General features: G+C 46.1%; 1 protein-coding gene across 6 annotated transcripts in view; it reads left to right on the forward strand.

The window, feature by feature from the left end:
* Window positions 1-16,164, forward strand: part of MOB3B (MOB kinase activator 3B) — a 291,141-nt gene that overhangs the window by 162,806 nt on the left and 112,171 nt on the right. For 4 of the 6 annotated variants that reach the window (XM_081497877.1, XM_081497870.1, XM_081497888.1 and 1 more), the window contains one exon: window positions 15,473-15,675. The exons of the other annotated variants lie outside the window; for them this stretch is intronic. In XM_081497877.1, the coding sequence (XP_081354003.1) occupies window positions 15,473-15,675 (203 nt within the window). The remainder of the gene's footprint in view (window positions 1-15,472; window positions 15,676-16,164) is intronic. 6 annotated transcript variants of the gene reach the window in all.

The raw sequence follows: 16,164 nt of genomic DNA on the forward strand, positions 1-16,164 counted from the left end.
GACCCGTCTCATGCCAGGATGTGCAGAGAATGAGGCAGCTTCCCAGTCACTCAGCAGGGACAGACTTAAAAGTCCCAGGCCTCTAGGGAAAAGGTGTCAGCCCGTTAGCAGTCCTCGGATCAGCGTGGGTTGGGGAAGCAACCCTAAGAGGAGACAGCTGTCTATTTCATTGGGAAATAGCATCTCAGAACAATAGAATGTTAGATCTGGAAAGGAACTTAAAAGTAGCCCAGTTTTGGCAAGTGAAAATGGATGGATAGATGGGAGAAAAGATCTCTCATTCCTCCCGCTAGCCCAGCGGGGCCTCAGGTCCTGCCATGAGGAGTCTGAGACACTCTGATCTCGGCTACACCTCGTGGATGTTCACTGAGGAGCCTGAAACCTATGCAAGTTCATCAGGCTTCTCCGAAGTTCACCCTGATTGATTGTGACCCTGGTGAGAGGTTGTGTCCTGGTTTCCCAGGTGATTTCTGGGTTTATAACGTTGACATTGGCTCTGCCTCTTCCCAACCCCAGGTTGAATTGAGCTTCTTTAAGGCTGAGGGGAAAGCCCCAGATATCTCTTACTGGTTGACCTCATTCAAGCTGTTGCAACTCTTTCCTGTGATTCTTATTTATTTATTTTTAAAAGTTTTATCTATCTTATTCATTCATTTCTCTTCATTGCTGTACACTGGCATTCTCTAGTTTCAGTGAGCAGGAGCTCCTCTCTAGTTGCAGTACCCAGCTGCTTATTGCGGTGGCTTCTCTTGCTGAGAAGTGTGGGTCCTAGAGCATGCACGTGAACTCAGTAGTTGCAGCACACAGGCTTAGTTGCCCCAGAGCATGTGGAATCTTCCTGGACTAGGAATCGAACCTGTGTCGCCTGCCTTAGCAGGTGGATTTTTAACCATGGCACCACCAGGGAAGTCCCTTCTGTGATTTTTTAACCAGTCTCACAAAGGGTTAGGAACTTTGAGAGAAAGGATCATTAAAAAGCAAGAAGAGCTTAAGGACCTTGGACTGGAAGCAAGAACAAGAGTGATTAACTATTCTGGGAGTACCAGGGTGCTTAGAAGACCACCTCTACTCCTCTAGATGTTTTGCCCAGAGTCAGCCTTAATAAGAGGGTTAGTTTAGTAGAGCGCTTACCGGGGAATGTCCTCAGGGAGTTTAGTACACAGAATACAAAGATCCCATATGCTTAGGTTGAGGTGACCCAGAGGGAGGAAATAGAACATACGTGATTGAGCAAGTGTCTGCACTAAAGTTGCACTCCTGGTGCTGAAGCTGGTGGATGAGGATCTGGACAAGGTAGAGCAGGTGACCCAGCTTTTCCCAGAAAGGTGTGGGTGGGCTCCGTTGAATTGGCACATCAGGAGTTTCACTGGGGTTAATGTTTTAACTGACTGTCAATATACTTAATGTCATTTTGTTTGAACATTCCATGACCCAATAAAACCGTTTTTAATGAGCATGGTTTGTTTTGGTTTGGTTTTGAATGAAGGAATGGCAGTGGGACTTACCGGGGTGAATTCATGCTGTGTTGAAAACTTCAAATTTTAAAAACTGAATATAATACATGTAGGCCAAAGAAATCTAGATTTCACACCATGAGAGTTTTGTGACACTTTTAGTCCTCATAGTCATTTCGTGGTCTGAGAATCTATTTCACTTTTTTGTTGTTGTCGTTAAATTTTGTATTTATTTGACTGTGTTGGGTCTTAGTTGCGACATTCAGGCTCTCTAGTTGTGGCGCATGGGCTTAGTTGCTCTGTAGTATGTGGGATCTTAGTTCTCCTACCAGGGATCAAACCCGAATCTCCTGCATCACAAGGTGGGTTCTTAACCACTGGACCAGCGGGGAAGTCCTTACTTCACTTCTTGGTGAGTTCCGTGCTGTGGAATTTTTGTGGCTTGAGAGATCAACTTCTGGTGGGTTTTATTCAGAACTTGCCTAGGACTGGATGGCTTTGAATCAGGTCACGTTTGGTTCCTTCTCCTGATGAAGAGTAAAGATCTACAGCCAGCCTGCCTGGACTCACGGCCCAGCTCTGTCACCTCCTTGTGGTATGACTGTGGACAGGGAACTTAATCTTCCTCATCTGTGAAATGGGCATGATGGTGGCGCCTGCCCTGGGGGGTAGTTCATGAGACAATGCACTAGCTGTGGACCACAGTAAACACTTAGCTGGTATCGTTGTCACTGTTAACACCAGCACTGACATCCCATAGCTGGCCCTCTCTTACACTGCGGTTGCTATGGTCATAGGATCTCAGATTTGGACAACCCAGCAATTCCCAAAAGCTGCATTAGAATCTCCAAAGATACTTTTAAAAATTAGCTAGTCCTGAGATGCCTGCGAGACCCAAAGAGTCAGAAAGGGGACTGGGAATCTGTCCTGTTAACAAATGCAGGTGACTGTCATATGCAGCCAGTGGTGGAAACCACCTTCTCTTACCTGGGTCCTCTCTGTAACACTAGCAAGTGGCCTCTGCTTGAACATCTCCCTGCATGGGGAACTCACCACCACCCTGGACCATGAATCCCACTTTCGGACATTTCTGACAATACAACGATTTGCCCTCCCGTTGATCTAAAGAAGGAAGGGACTGCCTCCAGCCACAGAAAGAGATAGCATAATGTGGTAGAAAGAGAGCAGACTTTGAAGTCAGAAAGAAATTCTTGAATTCTTCTCCCACACCTGTAAGCTTTGTGGCCCAGGGTGAGTGGTTTGCTGTTTTCTTCCCTCTTTTGTTTTCCAAATGACAGGTTTTCAGTATTTGAATATGATGTTTCCAGTTTTCTGCTGGCCTCCAGACATGATTAAGACCTCAGTTTCCCTTATCACTTTATGATCAGACTCCGTTCCTGCCCAGTCATATAATCCCCAAAGAGGCATATGGTTCTCTGGGTGTGGTTCTGGGTCAGGGAGTAAATTAGGGCTGGCAGGGGCTGGAATTTATTTCCAATAGTTCTTTCTCCTCCTTTCTCCTTTTTGTTTCTCAGAATTAGCAGAAAATTGGTGAATCGAAAAGAAGAAATTGGCTTTAAAATGCTGTTGCTGTAGGACTTCTATTCCCAATAAATGTTTTGATATATGTTTTGTTGTTGTTCAGTAGCTAAGTCGTGTCTGACTCTTTGTGACCCCATGGACTGCGGCATATCAGGCTTCCCTGTCCTTCAGGATCTCCCAGAGTTTGCTCAAAATCACGTCCATTGAGTTGGTGATGCCATCCAACCATCTCATCCTCTGTTGTCCCCTTTTCCTCCTGCCCTCAATCTTTCCCAGCATCAGAGTCTTTTCAAATGACTCTGCTCTTCAGATCAGGTGGCAAGGTATTGGAGCTTCCAGCTTCAGCATCAGTCCTTCCAATGAATATTCAGGGTTGATTTCATACTGTACCACCAGAGAAATCTGGAATGAATTACTTTTGCTATCTTCTCTCTCTCTCCTCTGCCTCCTTCAATCATGTATCTCAGGATATTTTGTTTATCAATCAATCCTGGCTTATTTCAAATTTTAGTAACTCTGAAAAATGACCTGATAGTTTTCTATTTATATGAAAATAGACTTTCCAATATAAATATTAAATACAATTTGAGGAGATGCTCCTTTCCCATTATGAGTGAGAAGCTAGTAGAAAGATGCATCAGAGGTCTGCCAGGTGTGAAGAGTTAAACAGGCTTTATGGCCGAGGATGCGTCAAGGTTAAACATGGGTTTAGAGCACTTCCCTGGGGAATCTTCCCATAGAACAATGGTTTTCAGACTGTGACTCCAGGGCTATTGCCTCGGAATAGGAGAAGAAGGGGAACCCAAGCAGGCAAAGCTCCACCTTTACATTCTATGGTCATTTGTTCACTTATTCACTCAACAAATACTCACTGAAAACCCCCATATTCTTTTTTTTTTTTTCTTTTTTGACTTTTTATTTTATATCGGGGTATAGCCAATTAACAGTGCTGTGGTAGCTTCAGGTGAATAGTGAAGGGACTCAGCCATATATATACATGTATGCATTCTCCCCTGAATCCTCCCATCCAGGCTGCCACATAACATTGAGCAGAGTTCCCTGTGCTATTCAGTAGGTCCTTGCTGGTTATCCACTTTAAATATAGCAGTGTGTACATGTCCATCCCAAACTCCCTAACTATCCCTACCCCCCTTTGTCCCCCCTGGCAGCCGTAAGTTCGAGAGAACCCCCGTTTTCTGGTGTGTGTTTGATGCCAGGGATGTAACTGTGAACAGGAAGTGATATTCCTTGACATTTCAAAATTTTCATTCTAATGGGAGACCAAAAAATGGACAATTACAAGATAATAGTAAGTGTAATCCTGGGGAAAGTACAGGGTATTATAATTTGCCTAACTAGAACTAAGGGTGAGGAGAACAACCCAAAGAAAGTGATAACTTACTTGAGTCTTGAATAACAAATGAGAGTTAGCCGCACAAAAAGGGGAAGCTGAGTAGAAGGGTTTCCATCTACCAACTCTACAATATGTGCCAATGCCCAGAAGTGAGGGAATGGATCTTAGCTCTGGAGGGCTGGGTATTAGATGCAAGTTGGGAGGATCCAGAGGTAATAATGAAGACATGCAGATTTAGAAAACCAGAGGGTCTCTTGCGTGTCAATGTTAAATAGCTCTGATTTTACCTGGTAGTGGTTTTTTTGTTTGTTTTAGTTGCTAAGCTGTATATGATTCTTCTATCTTGAAGCAGTTGCAGCAGTAGGAAGCTGGTGTAGAGTTTTGTATGGAAAGAAGACATCCTGGTTAGAGTTGTGTTTGAGGAAGATCCTCCATCTGCCTGGTGGAGATTGGAGCAACCCAAGAGTAAAGGAAGGAAACCGCACTAAGGGAGAGCCACAGTAAACCAGGCAGGAGGTGTTGGCAGCTGGAGCCAGGGAAGTGGCAGTGGGGTTGGAGAGAAGTTTATAGGTTAGAAACTGTTTTGACATGATTTGGTATTTTATCTATATGTGTGTGGGTGTGTGTGGGGGTGTGTGTTGTATCTTTCTGCAATTTTTAAAAATTTTAACTATAGTTATTGTTGGTAACTATATCAATATACAATATTGTGTTAGTTTCAGATGTACAGCTTCAATTTCTTTTCCATGATAGGATGTTAGAAGATATTGAATATAGATCTCAGTGATATACAGTAAATCCTTGTTGTGTATCTATTACATATGTACTGGTGTGTATCTGATAATCCCATATTCCTAATTTATCCCTCCCCTACTTTCCCCTTTGGTAACTATACGTTTGTTTTCTATGTCTGTGAGTCTATTTCTGTTCTGTAAGGTTGATTTGTATTATTTTTTAGATTCCACATATAAGTGATATCATATGGTGTTTGTCTTTCTCTGTCTGACTTACTTCACTTAGTGTGATCATCTCTAGGTCCATCCATGTTGCTGCTGTATTATTTCATTAATTTTTAATGGCTGAGTAGTAATCCATTATATGTGTATATATGTGTGTGTGTGTGCGCATGCATGTGTGTGTGTACATGCTTAGTCTCTCAGTTGTATCCAACTCTTTGCAACCCCATGGACTGTAGCCACCAGGCTCCTCTGTCCATGGAATTTTCTAGGCAACAATACTGGAGTGGGTAGCCATTCCCTTCTCCAGGGGATCTTCCTGGCCTGTGTCTTGAATTGAACCTGTGTTTCCTGCATTGGCAGGCAGGTTCTTCACCACTGTGCCACCTGGGAAGCCAATAGATAGATAGATAGATAGATAGATATAGATCAGACAAGATATAGATCAGACAAGACTGGGTATTCATTGCCCTGCATGTAATGGAAGAAAGATTCTGCTGGTGAATAAAGAGAGGTTGTATTTTGAAAACATAAGTCATTTTCAGTTTCTGACTGGGGCTCATGATCAAAGTGTTGGTGCTTCTGTCTAACTTTCCAGTTCTAATGAGGCTCATTAGCATCATGTTCTCAGTTCACTCTCTCATTTGGGCCATTTGATTTTTGGCAGGTCTGAACTTGTAAGAATTTGTCTTTAATGGCTTTTATTGCCAGTCCATAGTGAACAAACGCCTTTCTGAGGTCCTCTTGGGTCTATCTTGGTCTACTTCCACCTCTACACAGACAAAGCAGGTGGAGCCACCAGCCAGTCTAGAGATGGGGATGTGGATAAAGAAGATCTTCCAGGAGCAGAGAAGTGGTGCTGGGGGAGGAGAGGGGCGGGTGACAGGCAGGCACCTTTGGCTGGCTAAAACAGCACTTCCTCTGCCCGGCAAATGGCATGTCTGAAAGAATTAACAATCTGTTTAGAACGTATGATCACTTGCTCTTCTATTTTCCTTTCTCTGTTCCAGCCACTATGATAATAGGTACCAGAGTAACTCAGGGTAGAAGTGGGGGGAGGCTGGGACCAGGCAGAGGGAGTCGGGGAAGAGAGTAGTAGCCAGTTTATTTCTAACCATTTGCAGCTGTCAGCTTGTTTGGGGCCTTTTTTTTTTTTTTTTTTCCTCAGGCAGAGGAACAAAGTCTTGCTACACGGGATTGTTTTCCTTGGCACAATGTACAGACACTTTCTTGAGGAACGCACTGAGATAACACAAAACATCTGCTTAGAGGAATCGGCCTTCTAGAGTTGAATTTTCATCAGCAAGATCAGGAGGGTTCTTCAGATAAATATGTATATACATTTTGCAGGAGGCAGGAGAATAGACTATTAGGGGGAAATTTTTAAGAAATAGGCCTATGTTGTTAGGGTTTCTTTTCTTTCTTTCTTCCTTTTTTTTCTCCTTGTGATCCATTCGCGTTTTGTTTTGCAAGTATTTTGGAAATGGTATGTTCTCAGCCATGCTGCCAGAGGCTTGTTTTCTTTTCCCACGTGTGTGGGATGTTGTTTTTATCCATGAGCTATTGAGAATGAGTAGTTTTTATGACTTGGAGAGGGATTTTCACATGTGCATTCCTGGTCCTGGCCCCCAAAGACCCAAAGGACAGCATAGATGCTCTCAACAGGAGAGACAGAGTGAGGGAGCAAAGGCGGCATTTTTGGTCGTTGTTACTGACATGCGGGGCTTCCCTGGTGGCTCAGTGGTCAAGAACCTGCCTGCAGGAGACATAGGTTCAGTTCAAGACATGGGTCAAGAAGATCCTCTGGAGAAGGAAATGGCAACCCACTCCAGCATTCTTGCCTGGGAAATCCCATGGAGAGAGGAGCTTGGCGGGCTATAGTCCATGGGGTCGCAAAAGAGTCTGACAGGACTTAGCAACTAAACAACAACAACTGACATGCCACTGTGCGTGCTGTTCTAAGTTGTTTCAGTCATATCTGCTTTGTGACCCCATGAACTGTAGTCCCCAGGCTTCTCTGTCCATGGAATTTTCCAGGCAAGAATACCAAAGTGGGTTGCCATTTCCATTTTCAGGGAATCTTCCTGACCCAGGGATCCAACCCGGGTCTCTTAAGTCTTCTGCATTGAAAGGCAGATTCTTTACTAACTAGTGCCACCTAAGAAGCCACTGGGGTCCCCCAAGGATTGGCCAACGCATTAGGCTTCATCCTGTGTCATGTGGAAGCTCCTCGGACGGTTCGCATGGTGTTTCCAAGGATCACCTTGGGTCCAGATCTGTTTTCCAGGTGGAGCTAGTCCTTTGGAGAATAGGGAGGTCTACCTGTGCAGCTTCATGTGCCCTCCCCGACCCTGGACTTTGACGAGGAAGAGCCACCCTCACAGCAGTAGTAACATCAGTGGCCTTTTGCCGAATGCCCCTGAGAGCCTGCTGGCCCTGTGCTTCCTGTTTCATCCTCACAATCTCACAAAATACTAGGTGTGTTTATCCTCATTCCACAGATAAGGAAACTGGGCCTGTTAGGAGTTAGCAAATTCGCCCTTGGGCAAGTGGCAGGGAAGTTCCGCAGCTGGACTCTGAAACCAGAGATTGACGCCAGAGCCAGACACTTAACCAGAACCGTCAACTACGAATGACACATGCCTCTGGGGAAGTAAGAGCCAATATGCCCTTTTCCACCTTCGTTTTTTAACAAATCTGGCTCCTTCGACTCTGCCAATTGGGTTGGCATAAGATGAAACAAACCGTAAGAATCCCGTCCACTTTCCTGGCAGAGTGGAAAGAGCCTAACAGGCTCTGGAGTCAGACAGACTTGAATTCAGACCCCGTTTCATCACAGACCAGCTCTCAACCTCAAGCCAGTCAGTCCTTGTGCCTTTGTGAGCTCTGACTCTGGTGTAAGCAGATGGCATAAGAGCTCAGCCCTCAAGCCAGCAGCCGGCAAGGGTGTGTCACACACCCACCTGCTCTGGGCTCCACACTGGGCACAGGGGTTCCATCTGTGACAAGCTCCTCTGGGAGCCTATAGTCTGGAGGGGGTCGCAGATACGAGTCAGGATGCACGCACCTCAGAGTGGAATTAGCGTCTGGGAACCGTACTCAGATGGTTGGATGGCATCACTGACTCAAAGGACATGAGTCTGAGCAAGCTCTGGGAGATGGTGATGGACAGGGAAGCCTGGTGTGCTGTAGTCCATGGGGTCACAAAGAGTCACACATAATTGAGCCACTGAACAACAATGTCAGTGCTCAGGAGTGTATCAAGAGCAGATGGCAGATGCCAGGGAACCTGAGTCTGGGGATGAGGGAAGGCTTTGAGCTGAACTCTAAAAGCATTAACAACGGGCTGGAATATCTGCCAGCTGCTTGTGGAACCTGGGATGTGTGGGGACATTCTCTCGTGTCCCTTTGAACCCTGACTCTCCAGCCCTCCACTGCCCAGTTTCAACCAAGCGCTGTCACAGACCAGAGATCTCAGCCCCAAGCATCTGGCTTTCTCTCCAGAAGAAAAGAGCAGAAAAACCATGAAAACTAGAATGGGTAGCATCTAGCTCAGAAATTGCCGCCTGAGTCGTGTCTGACTCTGGGACCGCAGTCTTCCCTCTGTGGCCCTGTCATAGCATCTCTGCATTCCCTGAGGGACTCTCTCCTTTTGCAGCTTCCATAACAGGATAAAAGAAAAAAGACACAAGTCATTTAAACAACTTGCTTCCCCCCCCACCCAGAGGTGCCTGAAGAGGATGGATTGAATGGGGCATTTGGTGGCTTTGCAAAAGGGAGGGGAGAGGAGGGGATGAGGAAGGAAGAAAATGGATTAAAGTTCAGAAATTACTGGAATTTTTATTCAGTTTTGTTTGGGAGAAAGGAGATTTACTGAGACAGAGATGAAAGGCAAATCCAAGTAGAGCCCCAGAGAAATTATTGTATTCCATGCTCGATTTAGCTCTCGAGCTCAATGTGGCTTGGAGATCAGAAGGTCTGCGGTTAGACACATTCATAAACTCAGTACGGCTCCGTCAGATGCTGAGTTCCGGCTGAGTACCAGGTCCCCACCAGCGTCAGAAGCAGAGTGTGAGGCTGCCTAGTCAGACCTTCAAGAGGGGCTCCCAGCACCGCGGGCTCACCGCACCCTCTGCCTTCATGCCAACTCTCTGGCCGATCTCCTCCTTGGCCTGATCACTCAGCAAACTCTTGTCTTGCTTTGAGTCTAATTGTTGAGCAAATTCCTGCTGGAACCACATGTGAGTGATCGGTTTGGGATTCTGATTTCCGCCCAGGCATCCTGCCTGGGCTCATTCTGGAATCCAAGCTCAGCCTGGTTCTGTGTTAGGCTCACTAATTCTGTTTGCAGAGGCCACGCCACACCACTTGCCCTGAGGCCATCCTTGTCCTTCCCTAGACAGCTAGAGTCTATCACCTTTTTGCAGAACTCATCTGAACGAAATCTTGTTTCTAGCCAGCTTCTCGGAATCTGACATTTCCCAGCTTGAATCTGAGACTCAGGGGAGGCTCTGAGATTAGTCCATGCTTACAAATCATTTAGAGACCTTTGAGTCAAAGGTTGTTTTCTATGATCCATGTGTACCTGTCCAAGATTATTGTCGGAAGGTTTGTCTGGGTTATTATAAGACTAGTCAAACTTTAACTCCAAATCTATGTAGTCTATTCTGGTTGAGACTGCTGGTTAATATTGTCTGGTATTAACTTTCTAATTGAGTACAGTGACTGAAATTTAACTATCACCCCCCTCCCCTGAAGCAACTATATGGAAAGGTAAAGAAGGGAGGTTTTCATGATAAAAGGAGGAGTTTAGGAGTTTTTCTTCCCACCCTCTAGGCTAGATCAAAGTGTTCTTCATCTCAGAGCCCTCCTCCCTAGAAGATCGTTGTGCAGCCTTCCATCCTAGGACCCGATCAGGTCTCTGGGAGAAAGCTATCATTTCTGCTGTAGGCTTTTTTCCTCCCCCAAATAGGAGATGATGGATTCACATCTCTACTAAATAAGACCACTGCTGTCTTATGGTTCAGTTTTGATTGATGAGTCTTCCCTATCTAGCCCTGTGCCAGGTGCTTTAAAAGATAGAATCAAAGTATAAGACAGCCCCTTTGTTCAGGGAACTTACAGTAATACAAGACATAAATATGAGAAATATGTAGAAAATAATGCAAGGCTGAATATAATCCAGGGCTTAATCGAGGACCTACTACTCTAGTTCTTTGCAAAGTGATGGATTAATACCAAGACTGCCCTCCTGAAAATACATGTGCAGGAAGAATTTAATCCAAAAGTATGTTACAAAGATTGTTTGGTCCATGCAATACTAAAACTTAACAGTTCACGAGAGTGCTTCCTGCCTGCAGAGTATTAGCAAAGCTTTTTACATGTGTGGATTTAGTCCTCACAACAACCACCTGAGCTACAGATAATATTCACATCCCTGTTTCTTTCACGATGGGGAAACTGTGGGTTAGACATACTAAGTTGTTTGGATGCCGCTATCTTGTTACTGAATAATAGAGCCGGAAATGAAACCTAGGAAGTCCAATTACAGACTTTTAAACCAGTTGCCATTATAGGTAAAAGGAAGTTCCAGAGTTAAATAGGACTTTTGACTACAGGCATTCTCAGATCCTTTACTATGGTTGGGTATATTGCAAAATTTTATAAAAAGCATTTTTTAATAAATATAAGGTCAACTATAGCTTTTAACCAAGGATCTCCCAGAATTAGTCTTTTTTAAGACAGACCTTGGGAAACACGAAAGGGGAGGGTCCCCAGTATCTTATGTACTAAGAGAAGCTGAAGGAACAAAAGGAGGCAGTTGGATACAGTGCTGAGTGAGTCAGTGATGCCCCGTGGAACACACAGGCTGCCCTCTGCCCAGAGCCTTGCTCGGCCTCCTCAGCTTCCGGCTGCCAGTGTCCATTTGAGATGGCTCATTAGCCTTTCATTCTTCCTACTGCCAGCTTGCATTCATTTAAAACAAGCAAACATTTTTTGAGCTCCTTCTACAACCCAGGTACTGCGCTAAGTGGAGGTCAAAAAATGATCATGTCAACAGTGAGGCTCCCTATGCCATGGAGCTGTAGTAGCCGGATGCCAAAGAAAGAACCTGAGTCTCATTCAGGGCCAAACCACTCCTCTACCTCCTGGGCCAGGCAAACACTTTAACTGAGCTAAGCCACAGTTACATTAAACAAACAAACAAAACACTGAAATCACTGCCCAGGGTTTCACTGGGAATACATCACAACACACATACACATATCAAGACTCTCTCAGAGTTCAGTTTTCTGTGGCTGTTTCAAGAGAATTGGGGTTTCCTGGTGGGTCAGCAGTAAATAGTCTGCCTGCAATGCAGGAGGGAGAAGGCAATGGCACCCCACTCCAGTACTCTTGCCTGGAAAATCCCATGGATGGAGGAGCCTGGTAGGCTACCGTCCATGGAGTCACTAAGAGTCGGACACAACTGAGCGACTTCACTTTCACTTTTCCCTTTCATGCACTGGAGAAGGAAATGGCAACCCACTCTAGTATTCTTGCCTGGAGAATCCCAGGGATGGCAGAGCCCTGGTAGGCTGCCGTCTATGGGGTCGCATAGAGTCGGACACAACTGCAGCGACTTAGCAGCAGCAGCAGCAGCAATGCAGGAGACACGGGTTCAATCCCTGGGTTGGGAAGATACCCTGGCGAAGGAAATGGCAACCCACTCTAGTATTTTTGCCTTGGAAATCCCATGGACAGAGGAACCTGGTGGGCTGCAGTCCACGGGGTCGCAAAAGAGTCGGACATGACTTAGCAGCTGAACAACAAAAAGACAAACTGGCACAGCTGAAACCTCCCACCCCCTGCCATGTCCCCTAGCAGCTGGTGACAGGAAAAATAAGTGCACCTGAGGAGATTCAGGCTACTCAGGAAGGAAGGGCTTGGGAGCTGGAGGTGTGTGCAGAACCTCAGAGCATCAACTCCAGATTTCAGGGTGCTGGGTCCTCATGGGCTTTGGAGTTAGACAATCCTGGGTCCAAAGCCCTCCATTCTTTGCTGGCTATGTGACCTGGGGCAGCCAGTTAATTTTCCAAGTCGGTTTCCTCATTTGTGAGATGGTAACAATATCAGTACCTGGACTTGTTAAGTGTTAGTTGCTCCGTTGTGTCCAACTCTTTGCGACCCAATGGACTGTAGCCTGCCAGGCTCCTCTGTCCATGGAATTCTCCAGGCAAGAATACTGGAGTGGGTTGCCATTTCCTTCTCCAGGGGATCTTCTGGATCTAGGGATCAAACCTGCATCTCCTGCGTTGCAGGCAGACTCTTTATGGTCTGAGCCACCAGAGAAGCCCAAGACTTCAGTGCTCAGTAAATGTTGGCTTTTACTCACAGTCCCAGATCCATGATCTAAGGCACTGGTCGAGGAAACACATCTCTCTCAGGGCAGTAGAGTATCAGCTGACCTCTTAGTACCTCGGAGCTGTGGCTCCAGAGGGTGTGGACTTTTTTTCACCCTTCTCTCCTGACCCCTTTCCTTTTTAAAAAATTATGTTTCTGCACCACCAAAAAGTAACCTTGAGATGCCTCATTACATTTAGCCTTTAAGCTGTGCTTTTATCTTTGGCAGAGAGTCACATGCCAGACATAACCAGATCTGTTAGATTTTATTTATTTATTTGGTTGTGCGGGTCTTTGTTGGGGCATGCAGGATCTTCACTGTGGTACACAGGCTCTAGTTGTGGCTCACGGGCTTAGGTGCTCAGAGGCATGTGGGATCTTCCCAGACCAGGGATCGATCCTGCATTCCCCTGTATTGCAAGGTGGATTCTTAACCACTCGGCAAGTCCTAGATCGGTTATATTTTAGAATCAGACTGTCTTGGTCTGAACCTCACCCCTGCCACTGTTTACCTAAGTGGCCTGGAGCAAGTTCACCTGTGTTTGGTGTTGTTCACCGGCGATGCAGGACTAGTAAACCCTACATCACAGACAGGTTGCCAAGGTAACCCATGTCAACCCCTGATATTGTCTCAGTGTTGTTAAAGGACTCCCCTTCTGATGGGAATATTCTTGAATGTGGTTGAAGGGGGATTCCATCATCTCTAGGTCTCGGGCCTCTTTGAAGGCTCCAGAGCCTCTCTGAGCCTGGCAGCAGTGGTCTTCACCAGCCCCTTTTCATCAGAGGAAACAATCCATCAGCTCTGGGAGGGGCTGCCCTCCACCTTGTCCCAGTTTTGCCTCACCCCACCCCTAAACCCCAGCATCTGTTGCCCAGACAGTCAGCTGCCAAGCTGTACCCCAGTTTCTCCCTGTGGTTCATTTGATACGTTGCCATTTTGTTCTAGGAAAAAAAGCCAGTATCAGTGCTGGGTAATGGGGTGGTAGACCCTGCCTCTGCCAACTGCCAGCTGTGTTTCATCTCTCATCCTGCCCCAGGGGTCCCAGGCGATCCCGTTACCAATGTCTTTCACCAGACAGCTGCGATTAGGACCCAGCAGAGGCATGGATAGCAAAACTCCAGGCTTCCTGGGGACCAGTGACATGCCCTGAGCACTGCTCTGCAATTCTGCTGAAAGGCAGGTGGTCCTGTCTACCTTTTCCTGATAAGGGCTCCCTTATAACAACAGCTAGATGGTCCAGATTTTACAAAGCAGAGAGATTCGGGGGGTCGGGGTTGTCATTCCCATTTAGCTAGCTCTTAGCAGCCCACTCCAGTACTCCTGCCTGGAAAATCCCATGGACGGAGAAGCCTGGTAGGCTACTGTCCGTGGGGTCGCAAAGAGTTGGACACGACTGAGCGACTTCACTTTACCATGTACTAGGCACTGTAGGAGGATTTTAGACATGTTGACACTCTCCTGGCCGTTTAAGAAAGGCTCTATTTTCTGGGTATCACTTCTAATCCTTACAACAGTTGGTATTTTCACCCTACCTATGGAAAAACTGAAGCTCAGAGAGGTTAAATAACTTGCCTGTAGTCATACAGCTGGAAAAGGAGCAGTATAGGAATTTAAAGGCTATCTGACTTAGGAATCTATGATGTCACTACCTAAGAACAGTGTAAATAATGAGAGCTTAAGCAGTGTTTGAGATGGAGAAAGGAAGTGGGGCTTGGGCTTGGGGCACTACTATTTGTTGCTCTGACCAAGCTGGGAGTGGTAGTCATCAGACAGGAAACCTGCGTGATTCCTCTGACCACCCACCCAGTCTGTGTTATGAACAACAACCTCCAACTCTCACCTTCCTCAAGGAGAGGAGGTGACAGTAACTGTCATGCAAAGTTTCCATGAAGTTTCGTTGCATTTTCACACCCCAGAAACAGTGGATCTCAGGAAAAGTTTAGATCAGAATTTGCAAACTGGTAGTTTTCAGGACAAGCTATCCCTGGAAAGATGTTTTGTCTTGACCTGTGGTATATTTTTTTAACTTCAGGTTAATTGCTATCATTTTACTATTATTATTATTATTGCAAGGCATGTGGGACGACCAAGGAATGAAACTGCAACCCCCCCCCCACCGCCGCCCCGTAGTGGAAGCTCAGAATCTTAACCCCTGGATTGCCAGGAAAGTCTCGATATCATTTTAAAAACAGAACTCCAGATAATTCACATAGAACCCCAGATTTCTGAATCATCTTGAAGAACCAGAAGATCTAGCAGCCCTGGGCCTCTGTCCCCACACGGCCACCACCGGCTGAGTTGTGCATTGACTGCTTCCTTTGATGAGAAAGGGCTTTCTGATTTCTGCAGCCCCCACCCCTCCCTGATACGCTGTGTCAGGAGTGCCAGTCTCCCTCCTCCTACCAGTTTTCCTATATTAAAGATAAGAAGAAAAAGAACTTTCTTGGGCTCTATGAAGTGGGAAAAGTAAAAAAGAATGCATGTTTCAAACTAAAAATCATTATTTCTGCATGCCCATGTGTACCAAAAAAGATACAACCAAAGAAGGAAACCTGACCCTCTTCCTTCATTTTTTCAGGCTTTTTCCTGGTTGTTGGCATTTGAATTTAACACCATTTTGGCCACCTTTTCAGGCTGTGTCCAGTGCAGTTGCTCACACAGAGCCAGGCATCTGCAGGCTGGCCCGGGATACTAGTCCTGGGCTGGTCTCCAGCCTGAAGCATGTGCTCGGGGCCCACCAGAGCATCCCCATCATGGTTTTGTTCCCCTTTCCCTTCTCTAGGTGTTCCCTTCCCAAAGAACTTCCTGCAGATCTGCAAGAAGATCCTGTGCCGCCTCTTCCGGGTCTTCGTCCACGTCTACATCCACCACTTCGACCGGGTCATTGTGATGGGTGCCGAGGCCCACGTCAACACCTGCTACAAACACTTCTATTACTTCGTCACGGAGATGAACCTCATAGACCGCAAGGAGCTGGAGCCCTTGGTAAGTGTCACCATGTAGTGGCCAACACCCATGTCACCCCAGGAGGTTGACCGTTTGTCACAGAACACTGCCATGCCCCTGCAAACTGATGGCCAGCTGCTAACTGGAAGATTGCAGAATTGGGCAGGATTTAGGGGTCAGGTAAAGGTCAGGATATGCCAAGATGTGCACAGCATTCAGGGGCTGAGATTGTCATGGTTTGGGCCAGAGGGAGTAGCTTTTTTCAAAACAAAAAACAAAAACCTTTTCCTTTTGAATATTTATTTGGCTACGTCTGGTTTTAGTTGCAGCATGCAGGCTTAGTTGCCCATGGGTGTGGAATCTTAGTTCCCTGACCAGGAATCGAACCCTCGTCCCATGCATTAGAAGGTGGATTCTTAACCACTGGACCACTAGGGAAGTCCCAGGAGTAGCTTTAGTTCTCACCTATTTACTTAACCCCGTAAATGGGCATCTTTGAGTTCTGTGTCACCTGCTACGGTGGTTTCC

Source organism: Giraffa tippelskirchi, chromosome 1 (assembly GCF_054371585.1).
Source record: "Giraffa tippelskirchi isolate mGirTip1 chromosome 1, T2T-mGirTip1v1.2.pri, whole genome shotgun sequence".
NCBI classification, from domain to species: domain Eukaryota; kingdom Metazoa; phylum Chordata; class Mammalia; order Artiodactyla; family Giraffidae; genus Giraffa; species Giraffa tippelskirchi.